This window comes from Nicotiana attenuata, chromosome 8 (genome assembly GCF_001879085.1).
Source record: "Nicotiana attenuata strain UT chromosome 8, NIATTr2, whole genome shotgun sequence".
NCBI classification, from domain to species: Eukaryota; Viridiplantae; Streptophyta; class Magnoliopsida; order Solanales; family Solanaceae; genus Nicotiana; species Nicotiana attenuata.
Window position 1 is genome coordinate 38088631 of NC_031996.1, and position 19721 is coordinate 38108351.

The 19721-nt window shown below is 35.0% G+C and overlaps 2 protein-coding genes and 1 long non-coding RNA gene across 3 annotated transcripts; all 3 read left to right on the top strand.

Annotated features, from left to right (window-relative positions):
- On the top strand, positions 1273-1804 carry LOC109231856. The gene is made up of 3 exons (XR_002068855.1): positions 1273-1395; positions 1484-1602; positions 1674-1804. It is a non-coding gene; the product is annotated as an uncharacterized LOC109231856 (long non-coding RNA).
- On the top strand, positions 2730-8626 carry LOC109231284 (probable serine/threonine-protein kinase cdc7). The gene is made up of 15 exons (XM_019396898.1): positions 2730-3253; positions 3338-3399; positions 3979-4971; positions 5056-5122; positions 5219-5281; positions 5790-5853; positions 5975-6068; positions 6158-6241; positions 6321-6410; positions 6504-6531; positions 6830-7351; positions 7451-7512; positions 7762-7871; positions 7961-8048; positions 8136-8626. Exons 1-15 carry the CDS (start codon positions 2815-2817, stop codon positions 8439-8441), a joined length of 3072 nt encoding a protein of 1023 aa, XP_019252443.1. The 5' UTR covers positions 2730-2814; the 3' UTR covers positions 8442-8626.
- Positions 9394-12658, top strand: LOC109231285 (bax inhibitor 1-like). The gene is made up of 6 exons (XM_019396899.1): positions 9394-9668; positions 10793-10936; positions 11058-11149; positions 11828-12014; positions 12103-12258; positions 12369-12658. The coding sequence occupies exons 1-6, from the start codon at positions 9552-9554 to the stop codon at positions 12417-12419; spliced, it is 747 nt and encodes a 248-aa protein (XP_019252444.1). The 5' UTR covers positions 9394-9551; the 3' UTR covers positions 12420-12658.

Sequence of the window (19721 nt, forward strand, 5' to 3'; positions counted from 1 at the left end):
CACAACCCAATTAAGCTAAGACAATAAAAATGTGATAATATGATTGAAAAAACATATAATTCGTTAACCACTCATAAATTAAGAACTGAATTGATTTTCACGCGACTTTAAATGAATATATAAAAGAACAATGGTTCACCATATTAATTGGGTAAAATTCACAAATAAACACTTTTTAGCCCCTGCAATTGAAAAGGGATCTTTACACAAATAGCCATTCATATTTATTGTTTATTTTTTCTAGCCATATACATAGCTTATACATTAATTATACACAATTATACACATATAATACATAAACTATATATATTTATTATACCCCACGGGCTATTTTTAGTTTTAAGCGGCTGGGGGGTCGGCTATTTTGGTTAATTCATCAATTGAAAAAGCTATTGTCTTGGAGTTCCAAAAAAATGGTGGCTATTTTTCTAAACAGAGCCGAAGATGGCCAGTGAATACGAGTTTTTAGCCAAAATTATCCCTTATCTTTAAGGCAGGTTCAACTTTGTCCTTTACATATGATTATGAGCACCGTTTGTCCTCTAAGTTTGCAAAACATAAGCACTTTTAATCTAAGTAACAGAAAATATTCACTTTGGTTAGAAAACTAACGGACAGACCCGCCCCTTTCACCCTCAAAATCAGTCCATTTTCTTTTATTTTTTTTCACCAGAAAACACAACTCTTTCACCCTCATAGTATCGATATCTGGCATTGACATTGGCTCAGGTTCGTGACGGATTTCATGTTCGCACTGGCGTTTACAAGAAATATTCGATTGCTAACATGTTGTTGATCACTCACTCTCTCTCTCTCTCTCTATATATATATATATATATATATATATATATATATATATATATATATAACATTTCCAGAAGCTTTTCTTTTCTAGCTTATCGGGTACTTCATTAGGCCCCATCGTCACATGGCTTGAGCAGAGATTCCCTTGTTGTTTGTCATCTTGTAACTATTATTTCCACTCAATTTAAAGTCAAGTTGTCTTGTAACACTACTTTATGTCACTTTTGCTTTTTTTTCACGTGTCATCTGCATTATTGTGCTGGATTTTTTTGTCTTTGTCTTTCTCAATTACTTTTGACCGAGGCTTTGCTCATTTTTACGTATCTAATTTATGTAGAGCTATTGAATCAAAACTTATTCCTGAATCATCTTTGTACGGATCTTGATAATTTAGGTGGTTCTCATCTTCGTAATTATATATACTCTATAAATTACTGTTGCATTTAGGTGTGAAGAGCTAAACGGAAAGTTATGTTTGCTGAGCCATTCCAGTATATAAATCTTCCTCTGGTTTCATTTCAGTGCAGTTTGATTTTCTACAAATCAACTAGAGTAAAATGAAATTAGCATATGGTGATTACTTAATTATTGGTAAAAGTTTCAGATTGAAATTGTTTCATTTTCTTATGTGCAAAACTCTTTGTAGCTTCAGTTCTCAAACGTTTTTTATTTCTTGCAGATCTTGCTTTATCCTAAATAATTCACAATCAAGCTTTTCGTGGAGTATTTTTCTTCTTTCTTAAGCTGCTTAGCAACTTGTTAGAAGGTCACTTCAATTTTCAGCAAATTAAATAAAAGGTCCTTCTAACTCAACATCAATTTTTTTAAAGTTCTGATTCATCTCTAAACTCAAGGTACAAATATTCCAGATGCAAGAAATCGATGGAATCTTTTTGAGCTCTTTATGCGACTAAGAGTGACAGAACCGGCTGATTCTTGGGCTGAAAGAGTTTGGTTTTCTGGTGGAAATGGACTGATTTTGAGGGAGAAAGAGGTGGGTTTTTGTCCGTCAGTTTTCAAACGGAAGTGAGTATTTTATGTTTACTTAGACTAATCTAGCATTTGGCCATAGATCCCAAATTTATTTTGAAAAATCTGATTTGGGTGAAATTTGGTTTGAAGATGAAAATGTGTTTGGACATACGTTTTCAAAACATATTTTCCAATTTTATTTTGGAAAAACATGTATATAATTCTCAAGTTTTGGGATTTTGGCCCAAAATCAGCAATTGGGGTGATTTTGGGATTTGGGATCTTGCCAAAATGTGGGCAAAATTTATGACCAAACATGAGTTTTGAAAATAAATCTCAAATTTATTTTGGGAAAATTCATGGCCAAACGGGGCCTACATATGTTCATATTTTGCAAACTTAGAGGACAAATAGTGCTCAAAGTCATATTTAAAGGATAAAGTTGAATCTACCCTTAAATATAAGGGATAATTTTGGCTAAAACTCGGATACTATTATTTCTAATCTCTTAAACTACTATTTATTAGGTTGGGATCAGGTTTTAAATATATTGGGGCAAATGTATAGATAGTCATTCTCAGGATACTATTTAGAGATTAACCAATATTTATTTTGTTATGAAATTTTAAACTAAAAATTCTAATTTCAGGACAATTCAACACGATTTTGTCCGGAAATTAAACTGAAAAACTAAAATTAAGGACACACTGACTAATTATTAAATGGCAGCCCTTTAAAATGGCTATCTGGTGTCATTTCAACAAATATATTAGATTAAAGGGCCAGCCCATGTTCAATAATAAAGGCCTGATAAGAAATGCATTTAACTTCTATTTGACTTATTTTATCGTTTCAATTTGAGATAAATATATTGGCGGGATTATCAAACCCTACAGCTCATCATTTTCCCGCTCCTCTCTTTCTATCTCTACCCTACCCCCCCCCCCCCCAAAACTCATCTCTGATACTCTTTTCACTTTCTCTCATTTCTCTGCAAATTAATCACATGCTTTTCTCCACCTTCAGATCTGAAAATCAATGGAATTTCAACTAACCTCATTCTCCGCCACCACCACTACTGCTATTTCCGACATACAAAAAGCATGGCATATATTCGCTCTTCTATTATCAACAGGACGACCAGTTCGGCCGTCGGAGCTTTCCTCCAAATGCACCTTATTTTCTACTTCGCCGGATTACATCGAGTTTCTCTGTTTCATTCCTAATTCTCCTCTCCATTTAACGAGCAATTACTTCGTCACTTTTTCTCAATTAGGATTTGTATCAACCGTGAAATTCTTTGCTAATGCGAATGTGTCTCCGGCTTACGTGCCTCAGCTGGAGTTTCGAGCTCTCCAGATGAGACGAGTGAGTGAGTGTATATTTAGGGCTTACTATAGGAAAAGGAAGAGAGCTAGATCGGAGGTTCAGTATTCACACGTGGTTACTAAAAGAAGATTTTTCAACAATTTTGACGGTAAAACCTATCGATTCCATAAAAATTTAATTTTGTTGATTGAAATATCACAATTAATTTGAGTATTTTGTTTGTTTATTTCAGTTGAGCAAGGAAGCCAAGTGATGGTGAATTTGCCTTCAATGACTCGGAGGATTTGTGGACAGGTAACTAATTCGGTGCTTTTCTTATTTTAATTTGAGAAGTTGTGAGCGTGTCTAGTTAGCTAAGGTGTACTTTTTGCTACTATTTAGTCAAACCTTTGTAGAATTAGCATTACCAGTCACAGATGAGATAAGAACTATGTTACTTATAAGGAAAATGTTAATGAGCTTGTTAATATGCTGTAAAAACGTCAATGTTTTTTCTAATTTGAATTAGGTGAAAAAATTAGGAGTGTCTAGTATTGAAGTAACGTGATCTGTCTGGTAAATTTGCTTGTAGCGGATTAGGAATTTAGGGTTAGATCTGATACAAAGCAACTGCAGACTCTATGTTTGGGATATTAAGGCCCTATTTTAGATCTCAGGCAATTTTGAGTTAGACGGTAGAACTAGGAGAGTTTTTCAGCATTTTTGGGGCATTATTTGGAGACTAACTGCAGCACTTCATGAAGTTCCCATGCTTCAATTTTGGCTGGGTTCAGTTGTTGGTCTGTATAACCTTCTGGTTAAGAGTATTCTCATGCAAACAGCTTCAAAAAACTGCGACTGACAAAAGAACAAAATGCTTCTATTCTGTTACAGGCATATCTCCCCAATAGCAGTTTGAGTTGTGGCATGAACCAGTTGACAAGAATACCATTGTCATTGGCTTGCGACTTTAATAGAGTTTATGAAATGTTCAGATCTTCTTCGATAATTGAAGGTAGTGCCAGACCATCAAGTTCTGGACTTAAGTATGTTGAATATGAATGTGAAGAGGAGATAGACAAAGGAGAGCACAATTGTAAAACAAATTTTGTACACACACCTATCTGTAAATCTAAAATTCTTAGTCATAGCGTGTTCAACTTCCCTAAATCAACCGCAGTTGAAAGTATCACAGATCCCGTGCTTCAGCTAAAGCCACTTCACATTAGTTCATTGGAAACCACATGTACCAGTATAACTGCTGAGATGGTTGATACAAAAGAAAGGAAAATAAACTCTGACATAAATTCCTGTACAAAAGTGGACAAAGAAATGGAAATTCTGCTATCTGCAGCTGATGCTTCAGTCCAAGGTTTTGAAAGGATGACTCAAATGGAAAATTTTGTGGGAGGCAACGAAGAAGAACCCGCTTCTTATCCTGTTAGTAATAGAAACACTAACTGCAGTGAGACTCATCCAGCAAAGGTGGACAAATCCCCTCAAGATACTCCTTTAAAGAATGCTACCATAAAATGTACGACAGCATTTCTCCACATGGAAACAGCAAAAACAGATACGCCTCCACAGAATCATGCCATCTTAGTGCACACACAATCTGCTGGTCAGAAGCAGCTCCGAGAATCATCACCTAATTCTAAACCCTTTCAAAGGGATGTACTAAATCACAGGGAGCAAAGGACCTCCAAGTCACCCAAGATTCATAATGCTGCCAGTCTGCTTCTCGATAAGGTACAACTCAGAAGAGATGCAAAGTCAATCCCCATGAAGCTGAAGCACACACAGAACTATGACTTGGGCATGAGTATTAAAGAGAGGAATGGAAATCCCAAAGAAAATGGGGAAAATTTCGTATGTAACTCCACAAAAGTAAGCTTCTGAGCAGCATTTTATTTGACTTGTGTTTTTGCTGCTATATATCGTGATGTAAACCTTGAGGTTCTTGTTTTATAGAATCAATCAGAGGAAAAACAATTGCCTAACCTTGAGTCCTATATTGTGGAGGATGAAGAGGGTTCAGGTATTTACCTGTGAATGGCTTTCAATCTACAGGGATGATTGTTCTGAAGTTTATATCAGTTCATGACTATGTCTATTCTGATGGCTGTATTTGCAGGTGGTTACGGGACAGTGTACAGGGCAAGGAGAAAGAGTGACGGAGTGAAGTTTGCAATTAAATGTATGATATGCAAACTGTTGGGCTTATTAAACTAAATTTAAATTTCTTTGATTTGTACTATCTGATTACGACTATCTTCGAGATCCTTTAGCAGTTGAATGATGTTTCATTCTTGTATATTGTTGAACTTGACTTGTTAACATTCGTGACAAGTATGTGGAAAGATGTAGCTGGATACTCTTTTATTTTACTGTGCAAGGTCAAAGGTAGAATATATTGAAGTATAGGTTGAAGATGCGTCAAAAGATTTGAGGCATTCTTCCATCTTCATTATTTGATTGCTTTGTGGTGCTTTATTTTGCAAATTTCAATCTCAACATCAGTGTGGCATTAGTTAAACTCTTGTGCATTATTTGTATGCTGAAAAGTTGTTTCATTATCAAAGAAATGGTAAAATGGAGCATCTATGCTCTTTTGGAATTGAGTTTCTCTGATACAAATCCATGTATTCTCCTTATGTTGCCTTGGTGGTGATCAATAATTTGATACGTTGTTTCTGACTTTGCAGGTCCTCACCCAAACGCTAACAAACAACATGTCCTTAATGAGTTGAAGATGCTAGAGCGCTTAGGGTAATGATATAGGAGCTTGTTTCAAGGAACCATGGATACATACTCGTGAATACATGCATATATATTATATCTATAAGTATATCTGCTCTATGATGTTTCTAAGAACTTTGCTTTATGACAGGGGAAAGAACTTTGTAATTAAGTACGAAGGATCATTCAAGAATGGAAATTCTGATTGCCTTGTTCTAGAGCATGTCCAGCATGATAGACCAGAGGTCAGTTATCTTATACTTTTGAGTTATCTAGTTTAAATGTCAATATAGTCATTACTTTAACATGTTTACTGTCATGTTTCAAACTTAAGGTCTTGAAAAGAGATATAGATGTTTCCCAGCTCCGGTGGTATGGCTATTGCATGTTCAGGGCACTTGCTGGTTTACATAAACAGGTGCGAGTATCAGAAAAGATGAAGATGAACTGAATGGCTTTCCTGAAAACATATTTAACTTCTAATTTCTTACATGCAGGGTATTGTTCATAGAGATGTTAAACCTGGAAACTTTCTTTTTTCTACCAAGGCTAATAAAGGTTACCTCATTGACTTTAACCTTGCCCTGGTAAGTAGGCTATTCAACTTAGTAGAAATTTTCCTACCTGCTATTTTGTTGACCATATACAATCTAATTACCTTTTACCCATATGTTTCATAGGATCTGCACCAGAAATATGGAACATCAGGTACTTCCTCTTCGTGCTGATTAAGTTTCTTAGCTTGAAATATGTCTTGTGCTTTAAAGTTTCCAATTATGATTTTAAGTGTCTTTTTAACCGAAGAAAGAAAGCTTCGTTAAGGTAAAAAATGGAAGAAATGCAACACTATCCCAAGCTCACTATAAAACAAAAGAGACCCTAAGGCTGTTTTAACTTTTAACTCCCAATAACGTTGCATACTTCGTGTTCAATCTCTATCATTTTCTCTTTTCTTGTGTATCAACCATTGAATGTTCACTAAGAACTGTATATGTATAATTCACAGACAAGACAAAGTTGAGCCATGCCACAAGCTCTAATAATGGTCGTATACCCCTTGGCAAGTCTCTTCCTCTAATTAAACAAAGAAAATACATTGCAAAACTTGAGGAAGGCATCAATGAGGAAGCAGGAAAAGGTGTTAAGCCTCTAATACGATTGAAAAACCTGAAAAGGAAGGCTGACCAAGAAAAGATCAGCGCAGATATTGCACATAGGAGTATTAAAAAAAGTCAAGGTGCTGATGGTTCGGGGATAACCTCAGCAAAGGATGCAACAAGCAATAGGACACCATCAGCTGAAAGGTTGAGAGAACCCCTTCCATCTCAAGGTAGGAAAGAGCTGATTAACCTAGTGCAAGAAGCACTTCAAGGTTCAAACCATGAAGAAACGAATGGTCCAACTTCCAAGAGAAAAAGGGTTGCTGCAACTCCTGGAAAAGCAGAAAGGAAGTATGTTTACCCAACTCCAATGCCATTGCATTCATCTGGAATTGCCATTGGTGGTGCTGGTTTGCTGAAAAGCAAAGGTCTGTTATTTTTGTGTAACTAGATCTGGTCGAAACTGTGGTTTCATGTTTTACTGGGCCTGAACTTCTGCAATGGGTTTAATTTTCTACTGTTGCCAGGGGACGGGAAACACAAGCGAGAAGGACCATGTGTTGGAACTAAGGGTTTCAGAGCTCCAGAGGTTAGCAATTAGCTAATTGTGTATCCATTTGCCTTGTAATAACTTAGCCTGTCCCTGTATGTTCATTCATGCTATACTCGTCTCTTAGATTTAGTTGAAATAGTCGGAAGTCATCTTATTTACATCTTCATAGTAAAATTTGGACTATTAAATATGTAATCAAGAATTTCACTGGCCACCATCATCCTCATCATCGGCATATTTTGCTTATTCCACTGACAAAGGGCCTCATGATCGGTTCATTTGCAGGTGCTATTCCGATCTGTACATCAAGGTACAAAACTTGATATTTGGTCAGCTGGTGTCACCTTACTCTATTTCATTATTGGCCGAACACCATTTGCTGGAGATCCTGACCAGTGAGATTCTTTATCTATATTCACTGCCATTGAGAACTGTGATAAATGATACAGAGAATTTGCTAATCAATCTATATTTCATTTATCAGGAACATAAAGGAAATCGTCAAATTGAAAGGAAGTGAAGATTTGTGGGAAGTGGCCAAACTACACAACCGAGAATCTTCATTTCCAGCGGTACTAATAATTCCAGTGTTTTCTTGAACTGTTCTTTTCTTATTAAGCTCTATTCATAGCTCTGAATAGTACATTGCCATGAAACAGGATTTATTTGACCTAAAATCTCTGTCGCCTGTAAGATTACGAGATTGGTGTTTAAGAAACACCCGAAAACAAGATTTTCTAGAGATCATTCCACATTCCCTTATTGATCTTGTGGACAAGTGTTTAACGTCGAATCCAAGATTGAGGATTAGTGCAGAGGAAGCCCTCCGGCATGAGTTCTTTTCTCCATGCCATGAAGCTTTGAGAAAGCATAGGCTTTACCGTCAAGGGCTCTGCCAAGAGATCCAAGACCCAGTATCTACACTTCCCTTACCAGAAAATTCTCAAACATGTGGAGTATTATAAACAAAGTACATCTAGCTCTTTCGTTCTTTCTTTTAGCCTGTTGTGATGTAAAAATAGCTAACTAATGAAAGTAAATCTTTTAGCAAATCTAGAGTTTAGTTGTGTATTCATATATGTTTACAGATGTATTCTAGTCATGCATAGAAACTTAAAGCCATTGTGCATTAACATTTGACAACTACCTAGACCTGCTGTGCACAATAATAATATGGAACTGTGGAAACTGAAATGGAACTTTCGTTGAGCTTGCTCGAAAGCGTTTCACTGGTTTAAGGTGAGAATGTGAAGTGTGAACCATAGTTTATTTGCACGAAAAGGCAGGTTCCTTTGCTCATTTTGTTCTTTGAGGGTTCGGGGAAGCTTGTTTATGTACTTGTGTTTTATACTTATTTTCCTTCTAGGATTTAACCCGCTTTTTGCAATCTGAAAAGGAGTAAAAATATGTATAATATAAATGACATGGCAGGCTTCAATTGGCTGAAATGCGCGGAAACGTGTAGTTGACACCCAGTCAATTCTACCAAGTACCAGCTTCTGGTCGTTAGATGTTTTGTAACTTAGCATATAAGTAATATTATTTGGTTTTGTCTAGTTCCTTCCGGAACCAATGACCCAATAATTCCCTTAACTACCTATCCCTGCACTTAATGTTTAAAATATTACTCTTTTCCACATTGTCATTTTCTTTTTGCCAACTCTATTAAACTTTAATCACATAATTTTATTTAACTAAGTAAAAAAAGGTACTCTTTAAAATTGCAGAATACTAAGCGGTGCTTCATTTCTTTCAAGAAACACGGGTAAACTCGAATTTGTAAAAGGCGATAATAGTTTTAATTCGAATTATCCGATATGTAAAAAAGAAGTGAAAAATGTAAAGATTAAAATCTCTATTGTGGCCTGTGGGGGCTATAAATGTAAAGTCACAAGAAAACGGCGCTTGTTCGTTGTTTCCTGTAAATTCTGGAAGCAACGAAATATTCGTGAAAACTAGCACCTATATAAACACATCTTCAACGCCTTTCAGGTAACGACTTCGCATTTCCGGTATAGCACTGTTTACACGTGAACTCTGAAAAATATTCTCTGCTCGCTCCTGAGATTTTCCACATGGAAGGTTTTACCTCGTTCTTCAACCCGCAATCGGCGTCGCGCAACAGCTGGAGTTACGATTCTCTCAAAAACTTCCGCCAGATCTCTCCTCTCGTTCAAACTCATCTCAAGCAGGTCATTTCCTTTTCTCTTATACTGTAAATTTTGATTGAGATTTCATATATCTTACGGTATTATCTACTTTTGTTTCATTGTTAGCGTTTGTTTCTACTTTTTTCACTGCTTTGACGGTTTATGTATATTTGAATGTATTCGATGAGAAGAATCAAGCTCTTTTGCCCTGCGGCTACGTTTCTTATCGGATTGTTCGTTAGTTCGTTGAGAACTGACATAATTTTTACTTTTACTTTCTTGACGTAGAAAGAAGAACAAACTGAATTGAAATTTGTTGAAGCCCTAATTATTACCTTTGTGTCCTTGGCCTGGTAAAAAGATAAAGTAAATTGAAAATCATGAGTAATTCGTTGAAGGTTTATTTGAATATTTCTTTAATTAACTAAAATTTGACAATATATTGAAATGTTACTAGAAACGCTTTGGTAACTAATTGTAAAGATTTTAAACATAAAACAGTTGATCACCGATAAGTGAAAAGAATAAGATTACGTAGGTTAAAAGGAGCTATACTGTTAGATGTGTGTGTATGTATCAATTAAAACTCCTGTAAAATAATCAACATCAGGAGACCGTTGCCGGATCGGCATTTTGATTGATTAGTTTTTTGAAGTTGTCATGCCAAATTTAGAGGGAGCTCTAATTTTGTATTGAATTGTATCAATGTATATTGACGTATCAACAAAGGAGCTATACTTTTAGATGTGTACCTAGACGATTATTAATATCAGAAGATTGTTCGTGAATCGATGTATTGATTGGTTAGTTTTTTGAAGTTGTCATGCCAAATTTAGAGAGAGCTCTAATTTTACACCATGAATTGTATCAATGTATATCTATGTATCAACGAGGGAGCTATGCTTTTATTCGTTTACCTATGTATCAACAAAAACGAAACAATAAAACTCGCGTTAGATAATTAATATCAAAATCATTTATGAATCAATGGTTTGATTGATTAATTGAAATCATGCTAAAATAAGAGAGTGCTAATTCTGCATTGAACTGTATCAATGTGGCAGATTTGGTACCACATATTCTTTCTCCAGTTTTTTTTTTCTAATATATAGGGTTTTATCATGACAAGTGCCTTTTCCTGATCTTGACTTCTTTCATGGTTATAGGTCTATCTTACTCTATGCTGTGCTTTAGTAGCATCAGCTGCTGGGGTTTACCTTCACATTCTTTGGAATATTGGTGGCTTACTCACAACACTGGCTTGCATGGGAAGCATGGTGTTGCTTTTGTTGAGCCCTCCTTATCAAGAGGTACTCGCTAACTTTACTGCCCTTTAGCAGTCCCTCGTCACGAACTTCTTTAGTTGTGCAATTTTGTGGTTATGCTGATTATTGAATGTGAACTGATACTTTTGTTATTGTTGGTGAGCAGCAAAAAAGGGTGGCGCTTTTGATGGCGGCTGCACTCTTTCAAGGGGCTTCTATTGGTACTCTAATTAAGGCGGCCATTGACTTCGACCCAAGGTGTGTGTCCTTCAATGTTGTCCCTTTTCATGTTTGAAAATATAGCTTCTGTTTTCTAGTGTGTTAGTTTGAATCTTGTTGTGCTAAACCCATGATTTTTATGAGTTCCTTCCTGATTTGGATTTTGCATCTGATTTGGAAGTGGGATTTCTTTGTTGTGTGGTCTAATGTGTTAGTTTAGGTCTCTATATTTGCGATGCTTGATCTGAATTGCAAATTCTGCTGCTTTGGAATGCATCACTTCTGGTTTTCTTCCATTTTACGATCAGGATTTTTCCTTTTATATGCTAATACACCAGAATATTTTGCCCTTATTTTGTTTGAGTTTGAGGGGGGAAGGGGAGGGGGGAGAGGAGCTTGAAATCTACAAGCAAAGGGACTAAAATTAAAGCTTGTCTGTTTCAAGGCCTGTACATCCAACCTAGTTCAGCTGGTGACTGTCTGAGCCTCGAGTTTAACTGCTGCATTGACATAAAAGTGCTAAGTGACTGTTGCAACTGCCTTTCTCATTACTGTACTCTTGTCATAGCCTATGTAATATTGTATGGCTGTGTATTGTTTCTAGTGCATATACAGCTAGATTGTGCAATTCATATAGTTTAGACTGACTATTTAACATCTTTAAGGTTTACATCCTTGAGGGAGGCGCATCTGATTCTTAATTTTCTTCCATTGCAGCATTGTGATTGGGGCTTTTGTAGGTTGTGCTGTGGTATTTGGTTGCTTCTCAGCTGCTGCCATGGTGGCAAGGCGCAGAGAGTACTTGTACCTTGGGGGCCTTCTTTCATCAGGTGTCTCCCTCCTCTGTTGGTTGCAACTTGCTTCCTCCATCTTTGGCGGTTCCATGGCCCTATTCAAGTTTGAGGTATATGCTTTGTTTCTTTTATGCTGCATATCCTTTATTTGCAAGTTTCTCTTAACATTATATTCCGTTAACACCTGTTTTATGGCAGTTGTATTTGGGACTCTTGGTGTTTGTGGGCTACATTGTCTTTGACACCCAGGAGATTATTGAGAGGGCTCACTTGGGTGATTTGGACTACGTTAAGCATGCATTAACCCTATTTACAGACTTTGTTGCTGTCTTCGTGCGTATCCTGATCATTATGGTAAGGAGATATTTCAGTTCTTATGCTATAATAAATTCCTACGTGATGAAATGCCTGGTACTTCTATGTTTTAGCTGTTGAAGTGACTCTTTGTTTTCTCTTTCTTTCAGCTGAAGAATGCATCTGAGAAGGAAGAAGAGAAGAAGAAGAGGAGAGACTAGAAACTCTAACTCTGATAATGGGATCTGCTTTTTCATGTACTTCTGTTCATATCGACAAACGTGTTAATAGTTTGATATTAGCTTTAGCTTAGACTGTGATTAGTGATACAGTGTTGTGTGGTGTGCCGACGTGGCTGCGATGGATCATGTGGCTTTTGTTTTGGAATTTAAAAATCTGATAACCAAAGTAATTGTGATAAGCCTAGTTTCTTTTTCTATCGACTTCCTCTATTTGACTATTTTATCTGTTGCGCGTTATCAGTTCTGTCCGCAGAAAGCTGGTTTTACTTACTGAATGATCTTTTATTTTCTTTTCCCCCTATTTCTCTGACGATGTTTTAGCTTTCCTTACTACACTCTGACCTTCGGGACCAGGTGTAGCCTTTGCGGGAGATTTTATATTAGAATTTGAGTGGTCGAATGCAACTTGGGCTGGAACTCGGAGGTGTTCTTATTGTGGGGATATATTAGGGGAGGCTCAATGGATCTCGTGGCCTAAAGCGAAATCATATTGAGAGGTCCTTAAATTTATTTTATAAAAGATTTATACTAACAATAAAATTTATTTTTTTAAATAATAAATTAATCATTTAAGACAAAAATAAGCGAAAATAAAAAAAAAAATAGGAAGAAGAGCACAAAAAAGTGGCGGGCTATCAGATGTTGAGGTTCACAAATTTTGATTTGGCTATCATCACAATCAAGAAAAAGAAATAAACGTACATAACATAATAGCTTAAGTTTGAGAAATTTTCATAAAGCACTATCTTTTAGTAGTAATTAGTCATCTATAGATACCATTTGCTATATTACGGATTATAGATACCTTTTCTGTGGTTATAAGATGTATTTGATGTATTTAAGCTATTGTATTCATGAATACAGTAGCAAAAATAGGCGTGAATCAGGGAAGTCCAGCTAATCAGTTGTTGTATTCGAGTGTATTCGACTGTATTCGTGGATTTTCCGATGGGATTACAGCTGGACAGACTATTGTATTCGACTGTATTCACGGCGTGGAATAGAGGATTAAACTGTTTTTAAAACGGAAAGTGAATCAATTAACATAATAGACTCCTAATATAACTCAACAAACTCAACTATAACAAACAAATTTTGTATTTTTCAGTTATAAAAAAGATTCTCAATCGAAAAATACCTCAAAAACATAGCAATCTTCAGAGAAATTATATAATACATCTGAATACATAAATTATATTAATTAAAAAAAACATATGAATACATTCATGGCATATATCGAGACAGTGAATACAATGAAATACATAGAATACAGCGGGATACATTGAAATACAATGAGAAAAAAAGACACTGAATACAATGAAATACATGGAATACAACGAGATACATTGAATTACAATGGAAAAAAGATAGTGAATACAATGAAATACATAGAAATACAGCGAGATACATTGAAATGCTCTTAAAAAAAGTTAACAGAATCTTCAAATTGCTCAACCCCAAATTTCAGACGACCTATTTTAGTCGACGATTTTCCGACGACCCATCGGATTCCGACCATGATTCCATAAGCAGCGATGAGAGAAAGAAGAAGAAAACGAGAAAGATCGCTGAAGAAGAAATTGCTAGCATCTATAACGCATCTGAAGAAGTTAAAGTCCCAGAACTGAATTTGGCTAGCACCTGCTGGTAACGATCGGAAGAAATTGCTAGCACCCACTGAGGAAGAAATTGCCAAGAAGTTAAAGTCTCAAAAAATTCCTTGCCATGGAAAGGAAGAAGAGGAAGAAACATACTGGCAGAAGAAAACAATCAAAATCGGAAAGGAAGAAGAAGAAGAAACATACTGGAGTTGGCCATGGAGATTTCGTTGCCTTCATTAGGGTCAAGCCAGAGAGGCAACATATTTTATGAGAGAGAGGGCAACGTATTTTATGGCTTAAGGGTAGGAGGTGACCAAAAATAGGTATTTGGCTATAAAAATCAAAAGGTAGTTATAGAATATAATTTTTTAAAATGGTATTTATTTAAAATAAATAAGGTATCAACCTTTGCTATAGGAGGTAACTAATCCCTTAAGTTTTGAGCATTAACAGTTTCAAAAATATTTACTCCTTATGATCAATTTAAACAATAATTATATTTTATTCTATTAAGTTGCACTTATTGATGAATATCTAAAATAAATTATAAATAACCTAATATAATGTGTTGAATTACACTAAAAGAAAATCGGTACATGAACACTTTTGTGTTCATGAAGTTTGAGAGAACATTGTAAAAGAAATTTATTATGTTATCGATATATATAACTTAATTCCTATATGTGTTCATGAAGTTTGAGAGAACATTGTAAAAGAAATTTATTATGTTGTCGATATATATAACTTAATTTCTATATAAAAAGTATGAAATTAAAATTGAAGACGGAAGCAAATATACTAATTAATTAGTAAAGAAAATTATAATAATTTATGAACCTACTGATATAAAATAACCTCAATCAAATAACAAAGAAAATAAAATATATCGCAACATTTTTCGTTATACTAGTTATTTATATAACTTATATAATATATAGAAATAGTAATAATAATAAGAAGAGAAATTTTCATAAAGCACTACCTTTTAGTAGTAATTAGCCATCTATAGATACCATTTGCTATATTACAGATTATGGATACCTTTTATGTGGTTTATAAGATGTATTTGATGTATTTAAGCTATTGTATTCATGAATACAGTAGCAAAAATAGGCGTGAACCAGGGAAGTCCAGCTAATCAGTTGTTGTATTCGAGTGTATTCGACTGTATTCACGACGTGAAATAGGGGATTGCACTGTTTTTAAAACGGAAAGTGAATCAATTAACATAATAGACTCCTAATATAACTCAACAAACTCAATTATAACACACAAATTTTGTATTTTCAGTTATAAAAAATATTCTCAACCGAAAAATACCCCAAAAATATAGCAATCTTCAAAGAAATTATATAATACATCTGAATACATAAATTATATTTATTAAAAAAAACATGAATACATTCATGGCATATAGCGAGACGGTGAATACAATGAAATACATAGAATACAGCGGGATACATTGAAATACAATGAGAAAAAAAGACAGTGAATACAATGAAATACATGGAATACAACGAGATACATTGAATTACAATGGAAAAAAAGACAATGAATACAATGAAATACATGAAAATACAGCGTGATACGTTGAAAATACATTGAAATATATTAACAGAAAATCAAGTTGCTCAGCCCCAAAATCAATCGTCTTTGTTAAAAAACAAACCCTAATTTCCGACGAATCCGACGTCGAGCAAAAATCCTAAATCTCAAAGTTCTCACGCTGCCGTCGATCGAGGCTTCATCTCCTTTGGATTTTCCCCCATGGCATTGGAGAGTTCAGTACCCGAAATCCCACAGAGATTGAATTTGAATGACGAAATTGATTTGTGGGGTCTGATTTTGAATGACGAATTGAAAGTCTTAAACAAACGAACGAAAGAAGACACTTAAACTATTAGGATCGAAAGAAAGAAGACACTTAAAGACTTCAAACACACAAAACAGTGATAAACAAACGAAACAAGTAAACTATTAGGATCGAAACAATACAGATTTTTAAAGAATTTTTCGAACGGCGTAGCAGAGAAATTTTAATAGGAAGGGAAGACAATGGGATGTATCAAAGTAGAGAGAGAAAGAAAAAAGTGTAACTGATTAGCGTATTTAGTGGCTTAGGGCTAGGAAGTAACCAAAATTAAATATTTTGCTATAAACCTTAAAAGGTATCTATAGAATATAATTTTTTTAAATGGTATTTATTTAAAATAAATAAGGTGTTAACCTTTGTTATAGGAGGTAAAAATTCCTAATAAGAATTCAAAATAAATTTTGGGGCCTTCAATTTTGGGGCATAAGGCGATGGGCTCACTGCCCAAGTCTTTAGAGTCGCCCATGGGATAGATTGGAAATTCAAAAATAGCCAGATTTACAAGTGGTCGTTAAAAAATAGCCCAATTTCAAAAGTAATCGAAATTTAGCCACTTTTCATGTAAAGATAAATCTGAGCGAACACACTGTTCAAAACCCGAAAAATACGTCAGTATATTATGCTGGAGTTCCAGCATAAGTATACTTGAACTCCAGCATATTATACTGGAGTTCCAGGATAAGTATGCTGGAACTCCAGCATAATATGATGGAGTTCCAGCATAAGTACACTGGAACTCCAGCATAATATACTGGAGTTCCAGCAAAGTATACCGGTCCAATATAATATGCTGGAAGTTCATACATAAGTGCTCGAATCTCCAGTATATTATGCTGGAACTTTCCGTGTGTTGGAGTTCAAGCATAATATGCTGGAAGTTCATACACAGGTGCACCGTACTCCAGTATATTATGCTGGACCGGTCTCTGTTGCAGCAAAATAGTGGCTATTTTTCATTGACTTGGTAAACGCTGGCTATTTTTGAATGACCAGTCCGAAAACTGGCTAGACCGTGCTATTTTACTATAAAATGCGAAGTGACTTTAAAAAGACTTATACATTTGTAATTTAACATATAGAAGGTAAAAAAGTAATTAAAAAAATTAACAAAAAGAGTTCCAAGGAAGACAAAAATGGATATAGATCTTAGATTACCGAAGCTAAATGGTTCTTGCCTCTAACTCAAGAAATATATTTTGTAGTTACATTTGCCTCTAATTTAATGTTTATATGCATCTCATCGTGCATTATTAAGTGACTAAAGCTGATGGTGTCATCAAAGCCAAATTTCTTATTCCACAAGCTCCTCTTGTCTGACTTATCCAAAAGCTGCATGAAAAAATTAGAACGAGAAATGAGAAGAAGTGTTACCAACTCTAATCCAACGTTGCTTAGAATATCTGGATTAGTAGGAAAAAAATGATCTGCTGGTCTGGATGTTTATTTCTTAATAGCCAATTGACTATATCCTTCTAACTTCATTTTATAAAAATTGGGGAATTTGTCCTCGAAAGATAATGAGATTGGGCCGTTTTGGTTAAAATTCTTTCAAGGTAACACATGGACTTAACCGTTAGAAGTGGGTACTCTTTCGTTTTTTCACATTAGGTGGATGGTAGTTGTTTTTAGAGAAATTTTCATAAAACACTATCTTTTAGTGGTAATTAGCTATATATAGATATCATTTGCTATATTACGGATTGTAGATACGTTTTCTGTTGTTATAAGATGTATTAGATGTATTTAAGCTACTGTATTCATGAATACAGTAGCAGAAATAGGCTTGAATCAAGGAAGTCCAGCTAATCAGTTGTTGTATTCGAGTGTATTCGACTGTATTCATGGCATGAAACATGGGATTACAGCTGGACAGATTATTATATTCGACTGTATTCACGGCGTGAAACAGGGGATTACACTATTTTTAAACGGAAAGTGAATCAATTAACATAATAGACTCCTAATATAACTCAACAAACTCAATTATAACACACAATTTTTGTATTTTCAGTTATAAAAAAGATTCTCAACCGAAAAATACCCAAAAATATAGTAATCTTCAGAGAAATTATATAATACACCTGAATACATAAATTATATTAATTAAAAAAACATATGAATACATTCATGGCATATAGTGAGACAGTGAATACAATGAAATACATAAAATTCAGCGGGATACATTGAAATACAATGGAAAAAAAGACAGTGAATACAATTAAATACAGCGATATACATTGAATTACAATGGAAAAAAAGACAATGAATAACAATAAAATACATAAAAATATAGCGTGATACACTGAAAATACATGAAGAATGCTGAAGGGAAGATTTTTCTGTGAACTGATAAAACTGTGTCGGTGGAATGGGCGTGAAGGACTAGGGTTTTGTTGACGCCGGAAAATAAACGGACGAAGAACTGAATGTGAGTTGACGGAGGAGATATCTAAAACAGAATGTCAAACTCACAGAATATGTAATAATCAATAATTATGTAATAATCACATAATTGAATGTGAGTTGACTCCTTCTCTGACTTCATCTTCACTGCCTTTTCTTACTTTGTTTTCTTCTCTTCTTCTAACCCCACTACTTCTATTATCCGCAAATTCACCCCACTTATTTCTTTCCCTTTAAACCCTCATCGATTTGTCAGAAATCCCACTATGTCCAACCCCTCTTCCACCAACCTCCGTAACCCTACCACCCACCCCTTCCCTAACCCACAGTCCCTCTCCGATTGGTTAAGACTGCGTTTGCCTTCCGATTCTTTTTCCTCTTGGGGTGTTAAACCGGGTACCAAGAACGTTAATAACCTCTTGCTCGAGTTTTCTGGTGGGGGGGGGGGGGGGGGGGAAGGGAAGAGAATGACATGTATCAAATAAGAGAGAGAAAGAAAATACTATAACTGAATAGCGTATCTAGTGGCTTAGGGGTAGGAGGTACTAAAATTAGATATTTTGCTATAAACATTAAAAGGTATCTATAGAATATAATTTTTTTAAATGGTATAATTTAAAATAAATAAAGTGTTAACCTTTGCTATAGGAGGTAAAAATTTCTTGTTTTTACAAGGTAAGGGTAAGAATGAATACATATTATCCTCCACATACGTTGTTTAACCAAAAAATAGAATTTCGATTAAAGCTTATAATTTAGAAGAACACGGGTTACTGATAATCGAAAGAATGTATAAAAGAAAGCAATTTGGATACCAAAAATATCAATAGTAAAACAAGTAAACCAAAGTATATTCAGATAGTGTTTCGTGTCCCTATAGTTGATCAGTTATCTCCCTTTTATAGGTACCTTGGAGATATGCGTTTTGCCTATGTCATAATAAAGTTATTATGGGCAATTAAAGACATTAAATACATTAAATTCTACGTTACATAATCATTATATTTAATACAAATTCTCTAACGTTTTTGGTATTTAAGACTCATCAAATACTGTATCTGGACTCTCGTGTGCTGTCAGATTCATTCTCTTTGACTCGTGGGCTTAAATGACTTGAACAGGTACGAGCGTTGCCTCTTCTTTTGCTTTCTGCTCGTATCTATTGCAACTCGTGCCTCCTTGCCAGTTGTAATTCTTTGACCAGTCTATGTGTCACGACACATCATTTTCATACCTCTTTAATATGTAAACTCAATTTTTCCAATACAGATAGTCCCCCCCACTTGCCATTTATTCATCAGTTGAATATTTGGGAAGTGTATTTCATTAAAACGAGAATTTTTGTCACCATTAATGCTATGACATAATCGACGCGTCAATTGTCACTTCCATTTAATGCGTTTC